Source organism: Thunnus albacares, chromosome 8 (assembly GCF_914725855.1).
Source record: "Thunnus albacares chromosome 8, fThuAlb1.1, whole genome shotgun sequence".
Taxonomy (NCBI): domain Eukaryota; kingdom Metazoa; phylum Chordata; class Actinopteri; order Scombriformes; family Scombridae; genus Thunnus; species Thunnus albacares.
Window position 1 is genome coordinate 26,745,141 of NC_058113.1, and position 25,316 is coordinate 26,770,456.

General features: G+C 38.9%; 1 protein-coding gene across 5 annotated transcripts; it reads right to left on the bottom strand.

Annotated features, from left to right (window-relative positions):
• Positions 1-6,103: 6,103 nt before the first annotated feature.
• LOC122987168 (protein rapunzel-like) lies at positions 6,104-18,082 on the bottom strand. Of its 5 annotated transcripts, none has more exons than XM_044358898.1 (3): positions 17,978-18,074; positions 8,961-9,024; positions 6,104-8,802 (listed from the first exon to the last, which is right to left on the bottom strand). In XM_044358898.1, exon 3 carries the CDS (start codon positions 8,774-8,776, stop codon positions 7,598-7,600), a length of 1,179 nt encoding a protein of 392 aa, XP_044214833.1. In that variant the 5' UTR covers positions 8,777-8,802; positions 8,961-9,024; positions 17,978-18,074; the 3' UTR covers positions 6,104-7,597. The 5 variants fall into 5 exon arrangements, 4 of the variants coding, with proteins under 4 accessions (XP_044214833.1, XP_044214832.1, XP_044214831.1 ...); XM_044358897.1 differs by lacking the exon at positions 17,978-18,074 and adding an exon at positions 14,729-15,133; XM_044358896.1 differs by lacking the exon at positions 17,978-18,074 and adding an exon at positions 13,286-13,400.
• Positions 18,083-25,316: the final 7,234 nt, after the last annotated feature.

The window sequence follows — 25,316 nt, forward strand, 5'->3', positions numbered from 1 at the left end:
GGACAAAAAAAGTTACTGATTTGACCTTTAGCAGGAAAATGTTACTGAGCATGAGTTGCTTCTGACTTTTGAGAAGTCTTGACCTGAAGCAGACTTGTGAATGGGGGGTTGCTGATTTAAACCCTGGATCAGAGGGACAAATCTCCATGAGGTAAAGTGGAACAGTGTTTGCTCCTCCTTCATTACTACCATATATTGTATAAAAGGTGCCCTTGAGCAACACCCTTAACCCCTCAACACCCTTCCAAAAAAGTACATGTGAAACTGATTTTTTCATACATTAAATATGATCTTTACATGTGACATATCACATGGTATTTTATATGTTAACTGTCTAAGAAACATAAATGCATATATAGGAATTTATCACATGAGAAATGCTGTTTCATATTTTTACATGTGATTTCTTACATTTATGAAATATCTTCATATCATGCTCTGGTATCATGTGAATTAATTGCATTAAATGTACAAAAACCTTGTGTGTATTATAGGAATTTTTCACATGTGAAATTATGATCCACATGTGAATAATTCACATGCTTTTTCAAAGGTGTATGAATGTAACAGAGGAGAATATTGCTCTCAGTGATACTTCTCTGGTTAAATAAACTAGGTTAAAAAAATACTGCAGCTACCCAGGTGGTCACATGTGTACCTCATCAGAACAGTTGAGTAGGTGTTCAAGAGAACATTGTTTGATTTTTTAGGATGCAGCTTTTTCTAGTTGTTTAGGAAAATCAAACTGCGCCAGAGTTACAGCGCCAAACCTTTTAATTAATTTGCTGTGCAATGAGAGAGAAACCAGTCAGGAGTTATTTTAAAAACTGAAGAGGTGGATATGGTGACTTGAGGGTTTGGATAGTTTGTGCTGGTGTCATTGTTTGTTTGAGCAAAGGATCAGAAAGAAGCCTCAGGTTACATTTTGAAAACAATAACTGTGATACCATCGCTAAAGCTCCATTGTAGAGAAGTTTCTTTGGCGCATAGTGTGGTAGCAGTGCCACATAAACTTGTTGGGTCTTGCCTGGATGTTGGTATGTAAGGAGGGAGGACAATAACAGGGGTGAAAAGTCAACAAGTTTGCATTTTTTTTCTCCCCCACAAATTCTTTTGCAGCTTACTCAGTGGAGCAGACTTCTTTGGTTTTGGGGTCAGCTCAACATTGACACATTACTACCTGCAAACCAAAAGAAATGAGCTGAAAAATATTAAAATGCTCAGGGGAGCTGAGGTGAGTCACTACAATCAGCTCCTTTCACGTTACATGCTGTCATTTGATCCACTGTTGATATAAAAATAATAATTAGAGCTGCTTTAAGTGACAATCAATCTAAAGAAGAACAAATGACTGGTACCATGTGATCCATCCGGCACACACAGAAACAAAGTCTTTGTTTTTGTTTTTTTATCAGTAGCATTATACACTAAAAAGCTCAAAGCCAACGTCTCAAATACTCCACTTTTCCACTGTTGAGCGACATCAATACAACAGCAGCTAATGAGAAACACAGTAAGTGTCCAGAAGAGATGAATTACACAACAGCAAACTCTCACAAGCAGGGCCAGCTGTGCTAAGTTGGTTATTGTGATAAGTCTCATTAGGCTGTTTTTCTGACATCTTTTTTTTTTAGTTTATTTTAGGAATATCTTTACAGAGGGGAACATTTCTCAGATAATAGACAAACTTTGGAAATCTTTATATAGTGGTTTTGGGTTATTCATAGTGAGAGGGATATCCCCCTTGTCAGTGTCATTCAAGGCCTGTCATAGAACAGCTGATTTATCTTACACTACATTATTAAAGGGGACATAACATATTGAGGTGAACGTACGTAAAAATGATGCCTTCAAGTCAAAAGTCAGCTACCCCTACTTCCACATCGAACTGACATCAGATCGTGCATGCCCACAGACAGCTGTCCGTAGCCTTTGTTGCTAACATTGTTCCACGGGTTGTGCGTGTTGTCCACTTGCATATTTCTGATTGGATTTGGGCTCGAACATGTACAGATGTAGTTGAGTTCATATTTTGTGTAAAGAACGAGATAAAAAGAAGTGAAATCCGACTACTACTTTTTGTTTGCGTAGCCTCTGGAACTGCTGGGAATCTGCCAGGGAGCAGCTTCCGGGAGCTAACCAATCAGAAAAGAGTGGGCTCACTGGAGGGGGGGGGCGGGCCTAAAACAGCCTGTTTCAGACAGAGGCTGAACTGAGAAGCTGCATAAATGGCCAGTATATGTGCGTGATACGTCCCCTTTAAGAACAACCAATAAAACAATTATACATCGTAACAAGTAAAATCATTTGTGAAAATAATCATCCCTAAACCTTCTAAACCTTCTACTGCTACAATACTTCACTGAAAGTGATTAAAAATAACTAAATTTGGATTTGGATGTAGGCTACAGTAGCTGTCGCACAATGAAGTCCTTTAAAGAGGGATCAAGGACTCGACCCTACGTGGAAGATTATTAGTAACTGACTAACTTCATTGGGTTTTCTTTGAAGCCTTCACTTAGCTCAGCATCAAATGATTCATGACAGAAACCCAATATATTCGTTTCATAATACTGAAGTGAGCTGCATGCAGAGCTGCACTCAGAGCTCTGAGCACCGCATGTGTCTCAAGACATTAGCTCCTCCCATCAGTGAGCAGCCAGCAAATCACTGGAACCTGCACCATCTGATGAAAATATGTGTGCTTTTTTTTTTTTTTTTTTTTTAACCAAAATGACTGCTATTTCCACTGAGACTGAATTAAGTCAGAGCTGAGGGTTGTACTGAGGTGATGGGTGGTAATACAATGTATTCCTGCAAGGCGGACGAATCTTTTCGTTGCCACGTGATGTTTTTCTGCGTTCCTGAGGTCACCTGATGGGCCGGGCTCAATGCAGGGCTGTGTGGCCAAATCATATTCATGGAAGAGTAATTCTGGTCTGATTAAAAGCATCACTTCGCCTATTCAACGGTTTAATGTGAGCAGCCCCTTTAACCCACCCGGGCGTAGACAGATATTGGCCTGTAGCCTTTCCACACAGCTCCACACGGAGCTGCAGTGCCAAAACCCTTTGACACTGAACACATTTAATACTTCTGGTGTATCATTATATTTCCAATACTGAAGTCTTATTTAGATTCCCAATTTTGTTGTTGCAAAAATTTGGATAAATATGGATTATTTAGCATCATTAGCTCATGTGCAGTGTTGAGTATTGTAGTAGTGATTTTTTTCCCTAAAACCTATCTTTATGTTCACTTATGTTATTTCTTGGTTCTTTTGTACAAGTCAAAGTCTTGGTGTCATGCGTTATTCACTCTATGGATCCCATTTCCTCCAATGCCATTCATTTGAGATCAAGGTCGAGGTCAAGGTCAAGGTGGAAAATCATGGAAATTTCAGTGCTCACATTTATATCATCCAAAACATAATATAAATATATACACACAAATTTAAAGTAAAAAACATAAAAGCAAACCACAGAAGCTATTAAAAACCCTTCTTTCTCACATAAAAATGAATGTCATCCTGGCTGTTAAGTGTGTGTAATAAGCAGCCTCAGCTGGTCGCTATGTTCAGTACAATAGTTCATGGTGTCCACCTGCAAAGAATGTCCTTCATCCTTCATAATCACTAGACAGAAGATGATAATAAACTGATATATGTCCTTTCTTGTGTTCCAGCCAGCCCCTCAGCTCCTCTGAATACTTTATTTATTCTCTGTTTATCAGGCATTCCCACCACATTCCAGGATGTTGTTACATACACATAAACAAAGCAGCTATAATCAGTGTTTTTCTAACACTCATGGATCAAATATCTATATGTCATGTGAACTGTGTCACTTGTAGTGATGAACCTACAGGGAAATATCACCTAACTTTGCTCTACAGAGCTTTATAGCGACTTTCAGCTCATTGTTTTGCTGTTTTGATTCACTCTCACTGCTCCTGTCATTTTCAGCTGCAGCAGGCATCTGTTTTAAAAAAAAAAAACCCTCTAAAACCCACACAGCACACTATTGGACAGACAAAGTTAGCCACCAGCTGGCAAACACATTTGAGCATTTAAATATTTCCCTCAGGAGTTAGTGGAGACCAGACCTGAGCTAAAAGGAGAATGAATATTGGACATTCATCAGGTGGACAGAAACATGACTTCAAATGAATGATAATGTTGCTCTGTGTCTGCTAGATGTGTGAACTGCTTGGTTTCACTTTAAAAGATGATAAAATATCAGTGTTGTGTTCACCGCTTGTTTCTACTGCCAACAAATGGCTAAAAAAGCAGTTACTGAAAGCTTTAAAAATGATCCAAAGTATTCTATAAAAGTGCTCTGCAGTGTTGATGTTACTGTTTTCATTGCCCGTAAGCATTTTTCTCAAAATTGCTGATGAAGCAGTGTGTGTGCCTCAGCTCACTGAGCATCGATGTAACTGGGTCACTTGCCAGTGGAAATTTGGAAAGAATTGGAAACTGAGAGATTTGGTTCATTAAGATGCAAAGGAAAAGTTGAAATTCCTTCTGTCTCAGTTTTTGTTCCATTGGCAAACAGGTATCCAGACTACAAGGTCTGTCTCCTCTCTAAGCCATGTTTGGTAATTGGAGTATTTTTCATGACATCAAAAGAGCTCCCTAAATGTATGAAGCAGTTTCCGATGTTATGACAGAATTTCCTAATATGTTTCCAAATGCTGGCACTGGCCAATGTCCCATCTCTCCTTTTACCTTTCTCTTTCTCTTGTCATATAAACTATAACTCCATGTTGCACATATTATTGTTCTGCACCTACTGTATTTCCTTTCAAGGAATTTCAGGAGAGTTCACAGTGCAGTAAGGTTTTTCTTTTCTTGTCTTTTCTTTTCCCCTATGTTTGTATTTTTAATCCCTTTAGAGTCTTTAGATGATGCTTGCTTGTGATAAATAGCTGTATAAATAAATTACAGGACTTTGAACATGTAGATGCAGAGACAGAGTAGACTGTGGCACTTGAACAGAGGTTCCCAACCTTTTTTTTAGATTTATTTGGTTTTTGTTTTCATGTCATCATAAAAGGTCAGAGATCATATGTAGTTTGAGTTCACTGTGTTGGCCTTTAGAGAGGTTAAATGATCAAATCTCACTATGGGTACCTTGTAATTTCAGACACGTCTCCTCTGATTAAAAAGTTAACTTATTCAAATCTAAACATTATGTTTTGAATCCAGATTTATATATCAAATATTTATTAAACAGTGTTGATCCAGAGTGTGAATGACTTTTACTAACTCAGAATTCCCTTCGGCTTGTGTCCAATCCAAAAAAAATCTCAGTAAAAACATGATTGGACAGAAATCTTTGACCCACTTGTTTTTCTTTGCACTTGTTCATTCTTGACCTGCCACTGTAATGTACAGCAGGGACATGAGTCCTTATGTGCCGAAGATAGAATAGCCACGACCACATAATTATAGAGCGCTGTGGGTGTTTCCAAACTAGCTAACCCATAATATCCTTTTGCTTTTTTGTTTAAGCTGTAAAAATTCTCTAGCAGAATTTTGTTGTTAAAGTAAACACTTGGCTCAATGGCACATAACTGGAGAGGAATGTGATACAGTACTCATTCAAGTCTCAGCTGTTTATCTGCACAGTACATATGACATTTGATTTCAGCTGGTGTGGTGTGATGTGTGTGAATACAGTACAATACTGCTTACTGGGAACATGGTGAGCTAACCTGGAAAAAGGCATCCTACAACCAGCAGGTCCAGAAGTCTCTGAAGTGTCTTTGAGCAACTCCAACTCAGCTCTGTTGCAGATGCTGACACACAAATATGTATGTTTTTTTTCTTCAAGAGTCAATAAAATACTAAAGAAAAAGATAAAAATGTGTTTGTATGATGCATACATGGCACACATTTACTGTAGATATATAAATGTTTTCAAAGAGTAACCACAAATATTAGCAACAACATCTGTCATATGTGCTGGAATTAGTAATCAGATGTTTTATGTTAGTTAATAGCAGCTTATATGGATTTAAATTCCTGCAGTTCTAGTCTCATTTTACTTTAACAGCGCACCACAAAACCATAATAAATAATCCAAAAAACAAACAAAAGATGATACATGGTTGAGTTTATTTAAAAGTTTCTCTACATTCATTGCTTTGGTGTACCAAGAGTATTTTGAATCAGAGACACCGATAACCCATCAAATATGTTGTGTGGATATGCAAATAATATATAACAGTTGTGCAACATAAACATTTCCATCAATAATTGTACAGTAAATATGGGGCATACTTTGGTCATATGATAAAATGTTCAATTTTTTTTTATTAGTAAGTCAAAACCCAGGCAATAACATATAAACAAGACACAAAGAAGAAACACACATTACAGACTACAGTGCTTTACAATATCACACAAAATATTTTTAAAAAACCCCATCAAAACATGTCAGTGACGTACAAGAGTAAGGAATTGTTCTGCAGTGCCTCCATGATATATTTTTGTTCTCACAACATAGTGTCAATCTACCTCCAAACACCTTGTACTACGTCACGGTCAGATTATGCAAATTTTGATCAAAATCTCATCGTAAAAAGACCCCAAATACATGACCAAAACAAAACAAAACAAAAATACATACAAATACATGAACAAAACAAAATAAATGAAGTTCAGGGTTTTGAGCGGATGTAAGATTCCAGTTTGTGTTGCACAACAGCACAGGCACAGCTGTGACACAAGAACAGCTATGCTAGGCATCTATCTGTATGTAAACAAAGTGTTGCCGTCACCACACCTCTGCATATTCATGGCAGGGTGTGTATAAAGTTTTATCGGTGCCATTCTTCACTTTCAGCCCTGTGAGCTGCACTGAAGCTTGCACCATGTATGAGCTACATGCTGTTCATACTGTACAACAGCCAGTAACAGGGTTTACTATTTTGTATCAGATGAATACAAGAAAATAAGTCAAAATGAAGGCTTTAAAGCTTCTGTTTCAGTCTCTGTAAATGTCTGGAGACCTTTTCTGTCATGACTTTGGTGTACACGTCCTCAACAGGGTGAGGTCACTGCTTATCACTACCAGAGAAGCATAATCTCTGTTAGACAGCTGGATTCTATAAATCAACAAATTTCCCGACACGTCCACCTTGTAACAAATCAACCGCTTCCTCCTGAAATTTATAAAGTCAGAAGAAAATAAAGTTGAAGATGTTATGCCAGAATTTCTTGCTAACAGTCAGCTTGGAGATCATTACATTTCAAAATCAACCAATTTCGTAACAAAAAGAGAATATAATGCAGCCTAAACCAAGAGGTGAGCACTTTTGTCTGTACTGAGAACTAAGGAAATCACAGCTGCAGGAGATCAGAAAAGACATTACTGTTAGTAAAATAATATAATTTGTGTTGGTTTCTTGTGGATGCCCTTCATGTCTGCAGGAAACCTGCAGCAAGCATGAGAAAAAGAGGCCACCTCAGTTAAGGCACATACTGTGAAATATTTCACTGCTTAAGGCAAGCAGATAGGCAGCAGTGGTGATATTATTTGTGCAAATATGAAGTTGCCTATACATATAGACTTTTTGAACATCTGATTCTTCAAGCAGAGTGAACGCAGATGTAGAAGTTTTTGTGCTCCTCCCAGTAGTGAAGCTCATCGGTGAAGCTCCAGGAGCAGGCCAGGTCTTTGCTGGTTTTGACTGTGTGGACCACACAGGAGCCAGGCAACTTCTCAAACAAAAGCTCTGCAACACCCACCACTGTGATTTTCTTCTGACTCTGGATCAGCTGCTGGATGTGATTCTTATCCACAGGCTCAGGGGAGGAGCTGTAGGACACCACAATGTAAAGTTTCTCATCCGATGAAGGGACCTGGAAGCGACTCTTCCCTGTGGCGCAGTGGTAATCCTTCTTGTTGGCAAACAGGCCTGAAGGGATCCTGTAAATACGCACAGACCAGCCCACCCAATCATACTTCTTCTTTAGATTCTCTATGATAGCATCAGCTAGCTGCTGGTTGCTTAGTTCCGACTGGTCTCTCACCAGTCGACGGGAATCCAGCTCAGCTTGTTTCGGGAAGCTGAGGATGCAGTCTTCGATCACAGCGTTCATTTTAGCCTGGACGGCCTTCATCTTCTCACCCCAGTCTTTCAGGAGTTCCTCCTCCTCCCCATCATATTCCTTTAGAGCAGAGTGGCCCAACAGAGCGATGAGACCGATGCAGAACAGCTTCTTCAGCCTGGCGCAGAAGTCCTCCATCGCCCGGCGACTTTTCTCCTCGTAGTTCAGGGTGATCTCGAGCACAGACTCCCCAGAGAAGTTATCTCCCGTCACAGCGTTGTAGAGTGTGTTCAGGTTTTTGTCACCACCGGTTTTGGCAAAATGTTCCAAGAAAAGCTTCTTCTTGACATCCCGGAATTTAGGTTTGGCGTTGAGGATGTCCATGTACTTCCTGAACTGATTTGTGATGTTTTCCTCCACTGAGAAATACGCAGCATCCACCCCACTTTTCTTGATCTCATCGTTGATCCGCTGAATCTCCTCTGAGACCACCTCCAGACGCTCACGGACCTTCTGGAATTGCTCCTTCATGAATGCGGCCTCTTTGCTCTCCACATTGTCCAGAGCCAGTTTAACAATGGGGGCAGCGATAGAGAAAACGGGGAAGAGGTCACCGGCGATACTGGCCACCACTTCAGCTCCCTGTTCAAACACTTCCATCACGGTCTCCACCATATTCTTCTTCTCTGCTATAAGCTGTTGTAGTTGGTTTGCCATGTTTGCTGATGTTGCTCAGACTGATTCTAACAAGAGAAAAGACAAAATGATTCCTGAGTTGATATTTAAGCTACACTTTTAAGAATGAAGCACAATACAAACTGAGGTTTAAAAAAGGGGAGGAAGTATCAGCCATTTTAGTTTAGTGACAGAAAAAAATGCAGTGTTTTCTTGATTTACTTACAGCTCTGTTCCAGTGTCGTTGGACTGCGGCCTGCTCTCTTGCTCCTCTTACAACACAGCAGAAACTGATAAGGAAAGAGAGAAACAGCCAAGTGAGCTTCAGTGCTGGCTGCTAGCCACACCCAGTTAGCAATGAGTCAACAACGCAAAGGGAATTCAGCAGTAATGGATGTCCTTTACGGGTTGAACTGTTTGTATGTTAAGTGTATGTTTACTGTGGGGAAATCAACAGTTTTATTTTTAAAAAAACACATTGTGGAAATAGTGAGGATAGCCAAAAAGGGGAAAAGATGTTAAACAAGCGATGCACTATTAGAGTATGACTTGTTATGTAAGACAACATGGAACAACACAGTCACACAGCTTCTAACAAGAATTACAAAAATTACAACAGTACAGATTAAAATCATCATAAAGGAATGGTTATAGATTGACAGATATTTTGGGAAATTGCATAAAAACTGGAAACAAGGGGCTCTGTTCAAACAAAATCCGCTAAACACCTTTGAAGGTCACTAATCAACCCATTATATCTTGCTTTTTTAATCTGTACCAAACCTTAAGTGTAAAAATGTTTGTGTTAATAGTGATATTTAGACGTGCTGATAGACATGGATTTTGTTTCCTTTGGACAGAGCCAGGCTAGCTGTTTCCCCCTGATTCCAGTCTTTATGCTATGATAAGCTAACAGGCTGCTGGCTCCAACTTCATCTGAACAGACAAATATGAGAGTGGTACTGACCCTCTCAGTTACCTTGCTGAAAGAAACCGGAAAAGTATTTCCCAAAATGTCAAACTAGTCCTTTAAATTTAAGCCAAAGGGATGAGGGGTCATAAAAGCACTAGGGATGAAGTCATAACAGCTACTGAGCATGCATGACAACAGGTCCATTTCCATGACAACTGAGAAAACTCTGTCCGCAGAATGAGGACTGTGTGAAAGCTCTGGGAAGAGCTATTATTCTCTAAGTGGTATTTGAGTTTAGATTGTTTTGCCCAAGTGTTGTTACTCTGTCTGTGACTCCTTTCTTCCTGTCTGACATTCAGTGTACTTGAAGAATGTTATCTAGCCTTAATAACATCTGATATTTGTGAACACACATAACTCCTCCCCAAAGCTAGAAGCCAGAGAAATCAAACTGAAACGTAGCTGCCTGTATGAGCACCATGGCCTGATTTCCCGGGCATGTTCAGACATGTCCTTTAAGAAAATTGGAAAATGTAGGTAATCACATTTTTGGTACATAATCACTGTACAATCATCCACTGGCTTCACAAAGTCAGTCTCACATTCACTGTGGATGGAGCAGTTGTGGATAAAGGACATGTCTTCACATGTTTTAATAGAGGTTTCTGGCCTTCACAGTGTTGTTTACTCCAGTTTTTTTTAAATTGTGTAGTGTTTTGGCTGAAGGAGAAGCAGCCCAGTCAATATTGGAGCAGCAAGCGTGGGAAGTGATTAAGTAGAAGAGGTTAAACTTGCTGGGCAAGGGTGCATTTTCCAGTGAAACTCAGCAAGTTACCACAGCAACAAGACAATGGAAAATAGTCTGTCAGCTCATTTGTTTCTCTGCTGAGGTTTGTCCCAAGGGGGTTTATCTTGCTAGACTGCAGAAGACTGCAGTGAGAAGACAGCACCCATTTCTCAGCTTGATGCATCACACACTTCTGCAGCTGTCAGACACATCTGCACACATCTATAAACAAAATGGATCTCTAGACTGACTGATTTCCAATATTTATATACAGATTAGACCAAATATGTTCTGTTTTATATGTCCACAACTAAAGGAATAGTTAAACATTTTAGGAAATGTGCATATTCATTTTCTTGGCGAGAGGTAGATGAGGAGATTGAAACCGCTTTCATGTCAATACAGTAAATATGAATCTACAACCAGGAGACAGCTAGCTTATCTTAGCATAAAGACTGAAACCACACATCTTTGTTGTTTGTTTACAAAATCCAAAAAGTGTAAAAATTACATCTTGTGGTTTCTTGGGGGTTTATGCGCCAGTCTATTTCTTGGCCGGAGGCAGTGACTCCCCTACACCCCTTTAAACCCCAACTTGTTATTTTTACATGGATTAAGCTAATGAGATGTAACATGTTAATTAGAGAGGTTTACAGGTGCTGGTTGGCAGGTTTTGACAGAGCCAGGCTAGCTGTTTCCCCCTGTAGCCAGTCTTTGTGCTAAGCTAAGCTAACTATCTGCTGGCTCCACTGTAGCTTCATATTTGCATTTCTGAGAGTGGTATCAATCTTCTCATCTTTCTGCAAGAAAGTCAATCAGCGTATTTCCCAAAATATCACACAATTCCTTTAAATGAGCCTTTGAATATCAACTACATATCTCTAAAACTGCTATAATTGTGATATTTGAATAATTTCCTTCTATGACTTGAGAACAAAAACAACAAAGTACAAGAAATTCCAGCCGGATGAGCTTTTACAGTCCCTGTATCTTATTTGATTTGACCATGTTAAAACTGTGATTCCTCTTTTCCTCTGTTGTTCTCTCTCTTTCTCAGGGTCCCATGGGTTGTGTAACTGCAGTCTGAGTGCATGTGAAGCACCTTCACACAGACAATTCGAACATAATAGTGCTTGAAGAAATCACATTTCTAAAGACAAAGAGCTGAAGGTGCATCTGCAGTTCGCATAACAGTGATATGAATGCCCACAGGCATAAAAAGTCAGGTTTTCACTTCGACTAATATTCAGTACTCGACTAATATTAACATACAGTGGTGGAAAGTAACTAAACACAATATTGAGGTAGGCTACTTGTACTTCTCTTGAGTATTTCCATGTCATGCTACTTTACACTGTTAATATTATACATTTCAGAGGGATACATTGTACTGTTTACTCCATTTATTTGACAGCTATTACTTTGCAGATTAAGATTATACATTAAAAAATCCTACAATGATTTAACACAATACACTGTTACAGATTAAACCAGTGGTTTCCAGCCGTTTTGGATTGTGACCCCTTACAAAAAGCCCAGCCTGTCTAGTTGGGGCTCCTTGTCACATTTCAGATGTTTATGAGTTGTTCACAGTTGCACCAAAGACAGATTTCCCTCTAAACTTCTCAGATGGTTCATTTAAATAACAGTTTGAGGATCATAATCTAATGTTTCACAATTAAGATTTTAATGTTAACATTTAAGAAAAGTTTTAAAAAAACAAAACAAAACAAAACAAAAAAACAGATTTCAGTGGCACAACTTTGTTTTTTCTTCTTTCCTCCTCAGATATATGTCGTGACCCTTTGGAGGGGGCCTTACTGCTTAATTGGGAACCACTGGACTAAACCACCTAAAAACTTGGTCCATCTCAACCAGCTACAACAGTAAAATGCTGTTTACACATACTGTAGATGCATCAGTAACAATCTAATGCAATATAAAATAATACTATGCCAGTCAAAGTGTGCACTTTTTGCATTTTGCTGATAATACTTTTGTAATATTAGTTATGTAACATTTTAAATGCAGGACTTTTACTTATACAGCAATGGAGCATTTTGACATTATGGTATTGGTATTTTTACCTAAGTAAAGGATCTGAATACATCTTCCATCACTGCTAATATACAGTTTCATGAAGTGTTGGCTAGTGATTGCAAAACAGCATCTACACACTGAAAACACACTCTTTTCAAACCGAAAAGAGAGAATGGCTCTGAAAAAGCTGGTTTCATTTATGTTAATGCCAGAGCTTCCGACTGGAGAGATAACCAAAACCCTCCCTCTCACAGCTGACCACTCAGTCTAGCCACTGAGAGAAAAACAAGCGATCTGTTAATGTGCCCTCTTAATGGAAAATGTATTGATCAGTCCGTGTACAAGGGCTCTAATTGTATCATTTTACAGCCGAAGGACAGAGAGCCAAACAAACATCGCAGGTTAACACCACAGATTAGGTTTTTGTTACAACGCAAAACAAGTGGGTAACGCGCCTTTAAAAAGTTGTACACTTCCTGGAAAAAGTGAAGCGGTGGCACCAGAGTTGGCAACCAACGCCCATAAAAGTAGAGTTTTTGTTTTGTCTGCATTAAAATGTGCAGATTCGTCTAATCGCCCACTTCACTTTATTAAATGAAGCTGCGTTAACAAAATATGTAAGCGCACTTAATATTAAACACAATTACGCTGCGTCAAGGAGGAAAAATGCTCGATTATGTAACGAGAGACTTGAGTCAAGTCGTTGAGGTTGAATCGATCATTTCCTTCTACAGTGTGCTATCATTACCACGCAGTTAATCTAAATGTGCCTGTCCTGTATGAAACATAATTTGAACAGAAATGAACTCACCTTAAAGAGTTTGCGGAAGAAATATACTAACTTGCAGACTGTTTGACTTCCTATTGGTCATGTGGCTCTCATGTTACAGATCAGGGGCACACCCAGTCAGACAGAAAGAAAAAAAAAAAACTTGGGTGGTGGAAGAAAAGTTATGAACATAATAGGTTGTTACAGATCAACCTCCACCCATTTGATAAACAATGCCATGTTATTAAAGCATTATACCTGTTGCAGAGGATTATTTGAATTTGTCCTGAGTAAAAATACAGTCAGCAGACGATTATGCCTCTTCGCTTAGTCATAATTTTCATTGACTGTAAAAGTTTTTGACTCAAAAAATGCTTTTCAATAAGCTTAATGATGACCAATGATGACAAAAACATTCATATTTTGTTGTTTATTACAAATTAAAGTAAAATATGCGTAAGTATCTGAATGAAGATTTTTTTATACACATTTTTATGAAGGAGAGATAAGAAAAAAATCTTCTATAGTTTGTAATTTATTTTAATATATACAGTATGTTGTATATAGAAAGTACATGTGCTGGAAAAACAATTGAGAAACTATTAATGGAAAAAAATAACCAAGAGACAAAACAATTTCAGCTCAAAGTCCAATTAATCGCTTGTTCTGGAGCTTTTGATCATATCACACAGTCCTCATCAGCAGCTTTCCATTATTCTAAGTACCTCAGGTCTTCTGATCCATGTTGACTTAAAGGAATAACTTTTGGGAATTAAGCTTATTCACTTTCTTGCAGAGAGTTAGATGAGAAGATTGATACCACTCTCATATCTCCCTTAAATATGGAGTTAGAGGCAGCAGATGGTTAGCTTAGCTTAGCATAAAGACTGACAGCAATGGAGAAACAGCTCGCCTGGTACTGTCCAACGGTAAACAAAATTGGTCAACCAGCACCTCTGAAGCTCACTTATTAACACCTTAAATCTAGTTTGTTCAGTCCCTTCAAACCCAGAGAGTGAAATACTGTAAAATTGTTGTTTTTACACTTTTACACTGAGTTTTGGGGGTGCTATGAGACAGACAGAGCTAGGCTAGCTGTTCCCCCCTGTTTCCAGTCTTTGTACTAAGCTACGCTAACCATCTCCAGGCTGTAGCTTCACCGTACAAGACATGAGAGTGGTATCAATCTTGCCAAGAAAGCAAATAAGCGTATGTCCCAAAAAATATTCATTTAAATGTGTAGCATCAACTCAAGGTCCACTTACTCGCTTGTTCTAGAGCTTTCAATAGTCCACAATGAGCTGTGAAACTCAAAATAACCAAAAAACGTTTCCAGTCCAAATGGACAAATCAAGGTACATCCTCACATTAATGCAAAGATCACATTAAAATCAATTTGATAAATCAGTCATGCTTTTAGATTAACAACATTGCATACATTCGTCCGATACACCCAGAGATATTTACGAGATAGGGAAAGGGTACCTCTGCATGGCAAAGTCTCTGGTGACCGACACATTGATATCATCTCTTGATCGTCATATCGCCCAACTCTAGTAATGTCCAATGGGGACAAAATCATTATATGTTTCATAACAGTAAGTTGAAGCTGGCATGGAGAGATGTATGTATGGCTCATCCTCAAGCTGCTGCATGATATCAACAGAGAAAAGATACAATAAAAGAATAAAAATCAGTACAAGTTAGACAATGATTCACAAATCAGAACCCAGACAGAGCAGATTATGCATAAACACAGACAATATTTATGAATAATTTTCTATATTTCTATAAAAGCATTTCCAGGATTTGGTGAAGACATTCATTGACTTATCTGAAGATCGTATCTTCCCATATGCAGCTACACTTTGTATTATTCTTTGAGCCTACTCGGGGTGAATACACAGGTAGGCTCTTTTGTGTTTCCCATAGTAATAACAATCCGCATGAAAGTTGTTGGTCTCCACCACCTCCTTGTAATGGCTGACAGCATGGACCAGGCAGTTGGGGAAGCTCTTGTTCAAAGACAGAGCCACTGCCATCATGTTCCCCTTCAGCTTCTGCTGCTCAATCTGCTCCTGGATCTGACTCTTGTTAATGGGCTTGGGGTCAACGCAGAAAGAGATCACCACTTTGATCTTGTTCTTGGTCAAAATGTCAAACCAGTTGGCTCCACCACTTCCATGGTACTTCTTTCCTGCCAACCAGTTGAAAAAGAAAATGCGCTCCCTGTCGCTGAAAGCCCTAACGGACCAGTTCACCCAGTCGTATTTCTTAACGAGTGAATCCAGAAGGGATTTGGCGAAGTCAGTGCTGACTGTGCCGGGATTCTCCTGAAGCAGGTGCTCCATGTCCAGCTTGGCTTGATCTGCAAAATTCTCTGCACAGTCATCCACAGCTGCTTTCATTCGTTTCTCCACATCCTCCATTCGGTCTTGCCACTTCTTGACCATTTCCTCCCCGACAACTCCTTCCTTGAGGGCAGCATGGCCCATGACAGCGATAATGCCCACCACAAAGAGCTTCTTCAGCCGGGCGCAGAAATCCTCAACTTTCCTTCTGCTTCTCTCCTCTGTGGTGACTACTGTTTCCAGCATTGGGTCTCCTGAAGTATTCTCCCCAGTGACAGCATTGTAGAGGGCATCCAAGTTCAAGTCGCCATCAGTGTTCTCGTAATGGCTGAGGAACTTCTCCATCTTCTTCTCCTTGAACTTTGGCTTGGCGTTGACAAAGTCCTGAAACTTTTCATACTGGCTGAGCATCTGCGCCTCTCGATCAAAGTTCTGCTTGTTCATTGTCGTCCTCTGCAGCTCCAGGGCAATTTTATCAATCTCATCTTGGATCCCCTCAAGTTTCTGGTTGACCATTTCAAACTGCTGCTGCATGTAGCGAGCCTCTTTGCTCTCCGGGTTGCTGAGTATCTCGGCTGAAGCCACGAACACAGCCTCCAAGACAGGGTGAAGCTGACCCACAGTGGAGGCAAGCACTTCAGAGGCTTGCCCCATGATCTCCACACCTTTTTCAATCTTGTCCCTGTTCTGCACGAGCCAATCTGCCACTTTGTTCATCTTTATTTTATCTAATTCACACTAACTAATCAAATGTGTTTTTTCCACAGCCAGAGACTTTGCTGGTACCTGAAAGAAGAAGAAAAATGAAACCCTTGTAAAGTTCATTACCATGTGATTTTATGACATTTCAGAAATTTCATTTCTTTTTTCAGTTACATTTTGAATCAGCTGACATAAAGTCATTTTTTCTCACAGGAAATTTCCCTGACAAACAAAACCCTATTACAATAAAGGAAATGGCAGGTCATGTCAGAACATGTAGGCATCCAGTTTCATGCCACACCCTCAGTGCCTCAGTAAATGACAGGGACTTGTTTTAAGCCTTGGTGGCATTGACACATATCCAAAAAGCTCAAGAAAGTACACAAACGACGCACACATGATGGCAATTCAGAATAAATATCAAACATAGAATGTGTACTCATGAATTATGACATGTCGTATTGTGCAACATTGCAGTACTGGCCCACTGGGATGTTAGTTTTTTACCGCTCTAACAATAGCCAAGACCCAAAGCAAACACAGATGTTCACAATATGTGAAAAAAGGGGGATTTACTTTCCTAATGACAGCACAGTTTTCTATGTAAAATACTCAAGAGACATGACCAAGCTCCCCTGGAGCCCATATCCAGTTCAGAAAAAAAGGCACACCCAGGTCTGAGAGAAAAAAATCCCCACCAATCCACTTGTTTAATATTACAATCACATTTCCCTCCTCATTACTGCCTATAATGTAATTAAAACCAAACACACACAAATATCATGTTTTTTGAAGGTTTGGCATGAAAAAGAGATAAATATGGGTTTATATGTAAGTACAGAACAAGGGCTCACCAATAATTGCTGCAGTGATGAGATCAGTGGTGTCATTTTACAGCCTTTCCTATCACTGCACTAATTAGATTTACTTTATTCAGTCACATGCCATCAGTGTCTTTTACAATTTTTTCCACATTTCTATGTGAACCAGGTGATGAAAATAACAAAAAAGTGCACAATTCAAAATTTGAATTTGTAATTACATAACAGAATTAAATTCCATTCTTATCTACAGTAGAAAAAAAAATAAAAGAAAGGAAAATACTTACTGGGTTATTATGTTGGTTTTGTGCTTGGAAATATCTTCCCTTGTAAAACAACAATTTAAAAAAAGTTGGTCTTCTTTTAAGGTGAAATAAATTTTTGTGAAAGGGAAAAAAGGCGAGTCCCACACAGCACCTCAAACACTGCTCTCCTCTTTCAATGTGATATGCTTTGCTACAGAGCTCAAGAGCTTTAATAGAGACCACATACGCAAGTCCTCAACAAGACCACATCCGCCAAACGACTCATCTCTACCTCTGGCATGCCATTTTTCTGCTGAAAAAAACATTTTACCTCTAAAAGATCGAGGACTTCAAAAAAAAACAGTTCCCCAAAGGTCTTAATACAGGTCAGCTCCAATAATGGTCAGAAAAACTGAGCAAATAAAATGAAATATTGTGTTTTTCTTTCTTTCTTTCTTTCTTTCTTACTTTCTTTCCTTCTTTCTTTCTTTCTTTCTTTCTTCTGTTATATTTTATTTTTTTTTTACAAAAACTTAAAAAATGATGGTAAAGTAGTGAAGTTAATGATGGAGATGCAGAAAAGAAGAATTAGAGCAGAAAATAAGAAGAACTTACCGTTCTAGGTAAATATCCAGTGGGCTACAGTCCAGTTATCCAGTAGTCCAGCTGTGCCTGTGAGCACCAGGCTCCTTGGGATGTATATATACTCTCTCTCTCTCTCTCTCTCTCTCTCTCTCTCTCTCTCTCTCTCTCTCTCTCTCTCCTAGTCTCTCTCTCTCTCTCTCTCTCTCTCTCTCTCTCTCTCTCTCTCTCTCTCTCTCTATCTCGTCACTCCCCCTTTGGAACTCCTCCATCCCGTTCCAGCATTCCTCAGAAACCCACTCAGACGGATGAGGGGCCGGCACTGACATAGATAACATCCTGTACACCATGCACCCTGGGAAAAATTTTAATAAAAGAGGACTGGTGTGTGCCTGTGTGTGTGTGTGTGTGTATGTTTGCATGTGTTTATATGTGTGAGACAGATAATAGAAAGTGAAAGAGGAGTGCACAGAGAGAGTATAAACAGTGAGAAAGAGAATAAAAAAAGAGACCAGTCACAGTAGGGTTCAGCAAAGCAGCCCATCAGGACAAAACCCTTCTTGTTGTGGCTCGAACAAGGTTGCCATGGCTACTGCACTGGTTCCTCCAACTTGTGTGAGACTGTGCACACTTGAAAGCCGAATTCAGCTCATTCTGTTTGCAACAAGTTCAGATTCACAGCACAGTTAGTCTCCCAATTGTTGGTTAGTCATACAGGTTAGTTTTCCAAAGAGAACAAGCCTTTTGAGAGGATTTGGTAGATGCTGACCTACTTCACTCTGAATCTGATAATTAGTGATGGAAAGCTATTGGTCACTGTATTCAAGCATTGCAAAGTGAGATGACATTTGCCCTGCAGGGGCAGCACTTTCAGAATCAGTCTGTCACAGTGCCGTCCAGTGAAAGACAGTCTGTGTTTCTGAGTGCACACCATGAAAGTCAGAGCTCACTCATGGCCTTTGTGCTTTATAAAGCAGAGCGTAACACACACAGACCAATGTCACTGACGACTATGCTGTTTATGGATCATAAAGAGGCTGGAACAGGAAGAGCAGGGAGGGACGTCTGCAGCAAATTGATGCTGGTCAGCTGGGCAGAGCATGTCCGCCACCGCCTTTTTCCTGTGTCATCCCACTGTCAGATCTCACACTTTACTTGCTTGCAACCATCAGAAAGCGGAGACTAGCTTTCGCAGGGACTCAACAGTATGTGGCCTGATGGGTGGTACAAGATGATGCTGGTAAACACAAACTGTCGAGGCCTGAGCATGATGTCACCCAGCTGGAAGACCTCGCTCGCTTTCTATGGCTGTTGAGCTGTGTGTTTGTTTTCCAAACAGATCTTTCTATAGAACTCAAGCTCTTTTACACTGGCAGAAAATTATCTGCAAAACCCATACACGCATAGGGCACCAACCTTTGAAGTTTGAAAGTGAACAAACAGCACACAGCCTACTTAAAAAAATGCTCTGGCTCTGATATCAATGGAAAGTGTTGAATCTGTAGAAAAGCAATGCCTTTGTTGTTTTGTGGTTTCAGGCTCACCAGGTGGAAACATAGGTAAAATATGTGAGGTAATGATAGCCAGCTGTGGAAAGAAGAGCAGAAAGCTTTGAGTGCATCTACCTGCTGTTTTGTCTGCCTTTACTCAGCACGATTTTGTTTTTTCATGTCCATGTTTTGATGCACTATTAGTGAACTACACAAATATTACCAATATTTTGAGCCCTCGTAGAAAAATTGTGCCAATTTTTGAATGATAAGATGGATATAAAGTAAGTGTGAGTTTTATATATTGCTGCTGATTTATATTTAAATGAACAAAACAGGAAGGAGAAAAGTAATTTATCTGATCAATCAAGTTATTGATAGTGTTGTAGCTGCATCACAAGTCTTACTTCTATTACAAATGATGAAAAGAGGTGTTTAATTACTTTTTCATTGATGTTGTAAGACTAATCAAGTAATCCACTCACAGAGTTGTGCTGTCTTTGTTGTTTGTGTCTGGAAGCTGAAATGATAAATTACTTCCTTGTCCAAGGAGGCTATTGACCACCTTTTATCTTTTTGACCTTGGCTAGTGGCTAGTGTTTCCTCCTCACCACAAGATGTCTCTTCAGCTCACAGGAAAAGACCCCAGTTGCTCATCTCATGGCTGAATGTATGCAGCATTTTCTGGAAAGGGTGGGTGTTTGAAAATGTCAATTGCAGAAACTGTGAGACAAGAGAATGCACTTATACATAAGAGGAGATTTGTAAAATTGTATATCATATACTAAGAAAAGAGAGAACATATGCAAAGAGATGCAGATAGAGAACAACACAATAGAAGATAAAGATGCTAAGCCTGACACACTAGACTTAATTGTGACAAAGCTTTGAAGAGTTGAAAAATGTTTAGGACCTTCTGAGACCAGGAAAGTTACATTCACTGCCAATTTATTGTGCTTTGTACATACGGTAATGCGTTTTATAAACCATCTCAATTGTAAGCACACTATCCAAAGTAGTCAATGATCAAGATGCTGCAGTCACACAAAAAAGAAAAAGATGAAATGTTTGGCAATAACGAGCTGCTAACAGACATTTGCTTTCATGTTCAATTCATCCACGCCTCAGAATTACATCAGTGTATCCAAGGATTGCTTCATAAATAGAAAGTTGTAAGTGGAAAAGGTAGGATTTCATAACCAGTCATGCTGGATTTGGCCAACTCCCATGGGAAAATAAATGTGGGCAGTACTTAAAGGTCCTTTGAATACAGCTGAACTGTCAAAATGAATGTGTTTCCTTGGTTTAATGCATGATTGATTGTTGGATATTGCCGGAGGCCCCAGACAACAGACAGAAAGTTGGTTTGTGCCCAGTTAACACTCTTTAACATTTCTCTCAAAACTACATTGGTTTGAATGGCAGGAAGGGATGTGTTCACAAGTGTTTGATGTAATTGAAACAGATATGAAGACCTGCTGAGGTGTAAACATTGTTTAGTAAACTACTGAGATAACATCAGTGCTGTGTGTAGGTATATTTTTTGTAATCTCATAGGCAAGATTAATGTTACTCCAAAATGTACATGTCCACATAAAAATGTTTTTACAGCAAGAAGAAGACTGCAGTTGTGAATATTTTATGATTTTATTTTTGGTCTTGTTGCTCTTACTCTTCTTGAAGATGAACATATCAGCCATGTCAAATGCTCATATTGTGGTAATGTTACAACCAGCAGTTACCATTGCCACCAACAATTTCCAATTACGGTTTAACAGGAAGCTCTCTGGTTTTGGTTTGAAGGTGGTGTTTTCTTTCTGAGTAACATTGGCTTTCCCCCACCCCTCTCCAGATGTTTCCAGGTCACAGAGAACAGGAAGTACACGGTGACAGACTTAAGCATTACTTGGTTTGTAGCAGTCAAGGGACAGCGGGGACAGAGGGAAAGTACTTCCTTAGTTCATTTCACGGGTGGTCTCATGGAAAATAAAGTGAAGGAACCGCTATTAGTTCCTTTTTGCTGATAATTCATTGCTTATCGTGTGCAACATTGAACAAGTCCTTGTTCATTGTAAACGGAAACATATTTCAGCTCTGTGAACTGATAAAAAAACATTTTGTTTTTACCTCAACCTGACTTGGGTATGAATAAGAGGGCACTTCTGAGGGAAAAGAAAAAGACAAAACTCACAAAAACTCACAATTTCCCCCATGAATTTACTCACATTACTATTCTTTTAAAAGTGAAGTGAACTGAAGTGTATATTTTCTTGCCAGAGTCATTGTTTTCAAACAGTTGACAATTATAGACAGATACAGTATTACACAAGTAATTTATAGAAGCCCATCTCTGCTAGTAAAAGAGAAAAAGAAGACAAGTTAGCCAGTGCAGTGATTTAAGGACAGCTGTAATGTGCTCCACTTTCTTGGTGTCAGTGAGGACTCTGGTAGCATCATTCTGAATAAGCTGCAGCGGTCTGATTGATTTTTTTGCTAAGACCTGTAAAGACACCATTACAATAGTCTAGCCTGCTGAAAATAAAGACATGAACTATTTTTTTCTGTATCTTGTTTAGATAAAAATCCTTTAATTCTTGTTATGTTTTTAAGGTGGTAGTAGGCAGATTTTGTAATTGTCTTTATATGGCTGTTGAAATGTAGGTCCAAGTCCATAACTACAACAGGATTTCTGGCTTGATTTGTAGGTTTTAGTGTCATGGAGTCAAGGTGAGCACTGGCTTTTAATCTTTCTTCTTTTAATCTTTCAAAAACAATTATTTCAGATTTTCTGAGTTTAGTTGTAGAAAATTCTGGCACATCCTCTCATAGATTTGTTCAATGTACTTATTCAGTAAAAGTAGGGGACTGTAATCATGTGGTGACACTGTTATGCAGAGTTGTGTGTCATCTGCGTAAGTGTAGAAGGAGATGTTATAATGTTCCATAATCTGAGTGAGGGGGGGCATGTAGATATTGAATATATGAGGCCCGAGAATAGACCTTTGAGGAACTCCACATGTGATTTTTGCTTGATCAGATTCAAAATTGCCAATTGATACAAAGGATACAAAGTAGTCCCTATCTTGTAAATAAGATTTGAATCAATTTAGCACAGCGCCAGAGAGTCTTACCCACTTTTCCAGTCTGTCAACCAGTATCTTATTGTCAACCATGTCAAATGCCGTTCTGAGATCCAATAATACCAAAAACATGTTTTGCATCAAAAAAGCACTGAGTTGCTGAAAAACAACCTTCTCAATGATTTTTCCTAAAAAAAAAGGTAAGTTTGAGATATGGGCTTGTCGTTGTTTATTAATGAGACCCTTGAAAAAAGGCCTAACTGAAGGGAACTATTGACTATTTGTAGTACATCTTATGCTATGCAGTTAAAACATTTTTTAAAAAACTTGTAGACAGAGTGTCAGTGCAGCAGGTAGTAGGCCTAAGATGTCTCACTGACAATTTCTGTCATTGTTGCATAATCTAGGGGATGAAAATGTGCCAAATTACCTAAAGTGGTTTTACGCTAGGCACGGGCAACATAGCCATTTTGCCCAAGGTGGAGTTACAGACTGTTTGCCTTATCCTCGGAATTGTATCTGTATAATAGATGCAAAGTCATTGTTTGACTTGATGGATAGCAGTTCAGAAGGGACTGATGCTGAGGGGTTTGTCAGTTTGTCAATGACAGTAAATAAGGTACATGCATTATTGTTATTTTTATTAATAATCTCAGAGAAAAAGGACTGTCGTACCCTTTTCAGTTCCAAGTTATAGGTGTGAAGTCTTTCTTTATAGATGTTATAATGTTATAATGCATGTGGAGTTTGTTTTTTTTGCCACCTGCGTTCTGGCTGTCTATAGTCTCTTCTTTTGAGCTTTTACCAGTGTGGTATTCCTCCATGATGCTTTTTTCTTACTGCAGACAACCTTGATTTTCATAGGGGCAATGGTATCAATAACATTTATAACTTTAGAGCTAAAGCTGTCCACAAGATCATTGACAGAAACTGAAGACAGACCTGCTGTGGGTATAAAAGCCTGGGTGAATAATCTACAGGTGTTTTCGTTGATAGCATTTTCTGATTAACTCTGTTTTAATTCTACTGGTGTATGTGTAGACCCTTGGAAATACTGTAACTAGATCCAGAATATGTTCCTTGTTATATGTTCAGTTCATTACATGCTGGTGTTGTGGATATTTTGAGCGATGGTCAGCAGTGGAGAAAGGCGCACACAAGACTTTGATGTGTTAAAGCTTAAATTGTTTATTGAAAGCACTTGGCCAAGTGGAGAACCAAAACAGCAAACACCAGACTTTTCTGCTCTGATGCTGTCTCTTTCTGTTCTGCCCTCTGAAGGTCCGAGTCCTAGTCTTTATCAGCCTACAATATGAAAAATTAGTCTGATTGGTTCACTAGTTTCTAAACAGGGGACTGCACTTTACCCGTGACAGTTTAAGTCACGTTGCATGTAATTTCAGCAGTTTTCGTTTGAGCGTCTGACTGTGTCATTCACCTATCTGTGTTGTTTAGGGAAGCCTCCTCTGACCTTGGTAACCATGGAAATGCTGATATACTCTTTATCAGAGAGGTTTCTGCTTTCACCAAAACATCACAGACAACTGATGTCTCGAGGAGAGATTAAGAATTACAGCATGACCTCAAGGCATCATCTTGACCCAAAGTCACTCCAACTTGTAACCCCTAAACTTGGAAAATTCAGCTGGGAAAAGTCCAAAGTTGTCCAGGATGTACAAGTTCTTTAGCATTTGCCTCTGGGATTATCAATATGATTGTTAAAATCACCCTCTATGACAAGCTAGTATGAGTAGACAGCAGTTCAGCAAAATCATTTAAAAAAGTGTGCATTATATTTTGGGAGCCTGTAGATGGTTACTATTATTGCTTGACAGGAGGTACGTCAAAATTTTGAAATAAAAGTCAAAATTATGGGATAAAAAGTCAAATGAGATAGGAAGTCACATTTATGAGAGGAAAAGTCAACATTCTGAGAAAAAAGTTAAAATTATAAGATAAAAGTATGAAAAAGTATAAAAGTAATAATTATGACTTATAATTTTGATTTAGTAAGTCAATTTTTTACTTTTTATTGGCAGAATTGGGCTTCATTAATAATTACCCCTATCATTGGCATTGTTACATTTATAGTACAATGGAATAACAGTGTCTCTTATCTCTTCCCAACCCTTTTTTTATTGAGTTGCTGTTTACCGTTAGCTCGTGATGCAAAACACAACTGAACTTTGACCAGTCTGAGTCACGCTCCAACGATCTGTATGCACAACAGTGACTCCAGCAGCGAAAGGCCGACAGACCGCCTTGATGCAAGCCCATCTGTCACTCATGAAGATCAATACAAACTCAGGTTGGATTTAAGGAAACAGATAAAGGTTTAGAGGCTGGGAGAGGGCAGCTCATTGATTTCAGGCAAATTCACTCAAGTCCAGCTTTGCCCTTACACAACCGAGTCAAATCACCTTCAAGCTCCATGTAAATTGGAAATCAAATTATTCTTTCCGGCAGACATTTTGTTTAATCATATTGTTTTCCTCCTGATTTATCAATAGCCTTCAAAAACTGATATTACAGCAGTTCAATTAAATTAAGATACTCAAATTATATTAATAAACTTCATGATATATTATTCTTAAAATCCAGTGGATTGGTTCACAGTTTATACTTAGATTTATAATTTTAAGTCATATCACAGCACTGACTGCAGAAATGTATGCAGTGATAATAGTCACACGAAAACATTTTTTTTGAAAAATGGGTTACATGTCATGTAAAGACTGCTTGAACGAAAAGAGAAACTAATGGCAGGGATAGAACATGTGTTACAGAGCAGATCGATATTGC

Coding starts and splice junctions, on each gene's coding strand:
- LOC122987168 (XM_044358895.1), bottom strand. CDS start 16,311: ATGAACAAAGTGGCAGATTGGCTCGTGCAGAACAGGGACAAGATTGAA.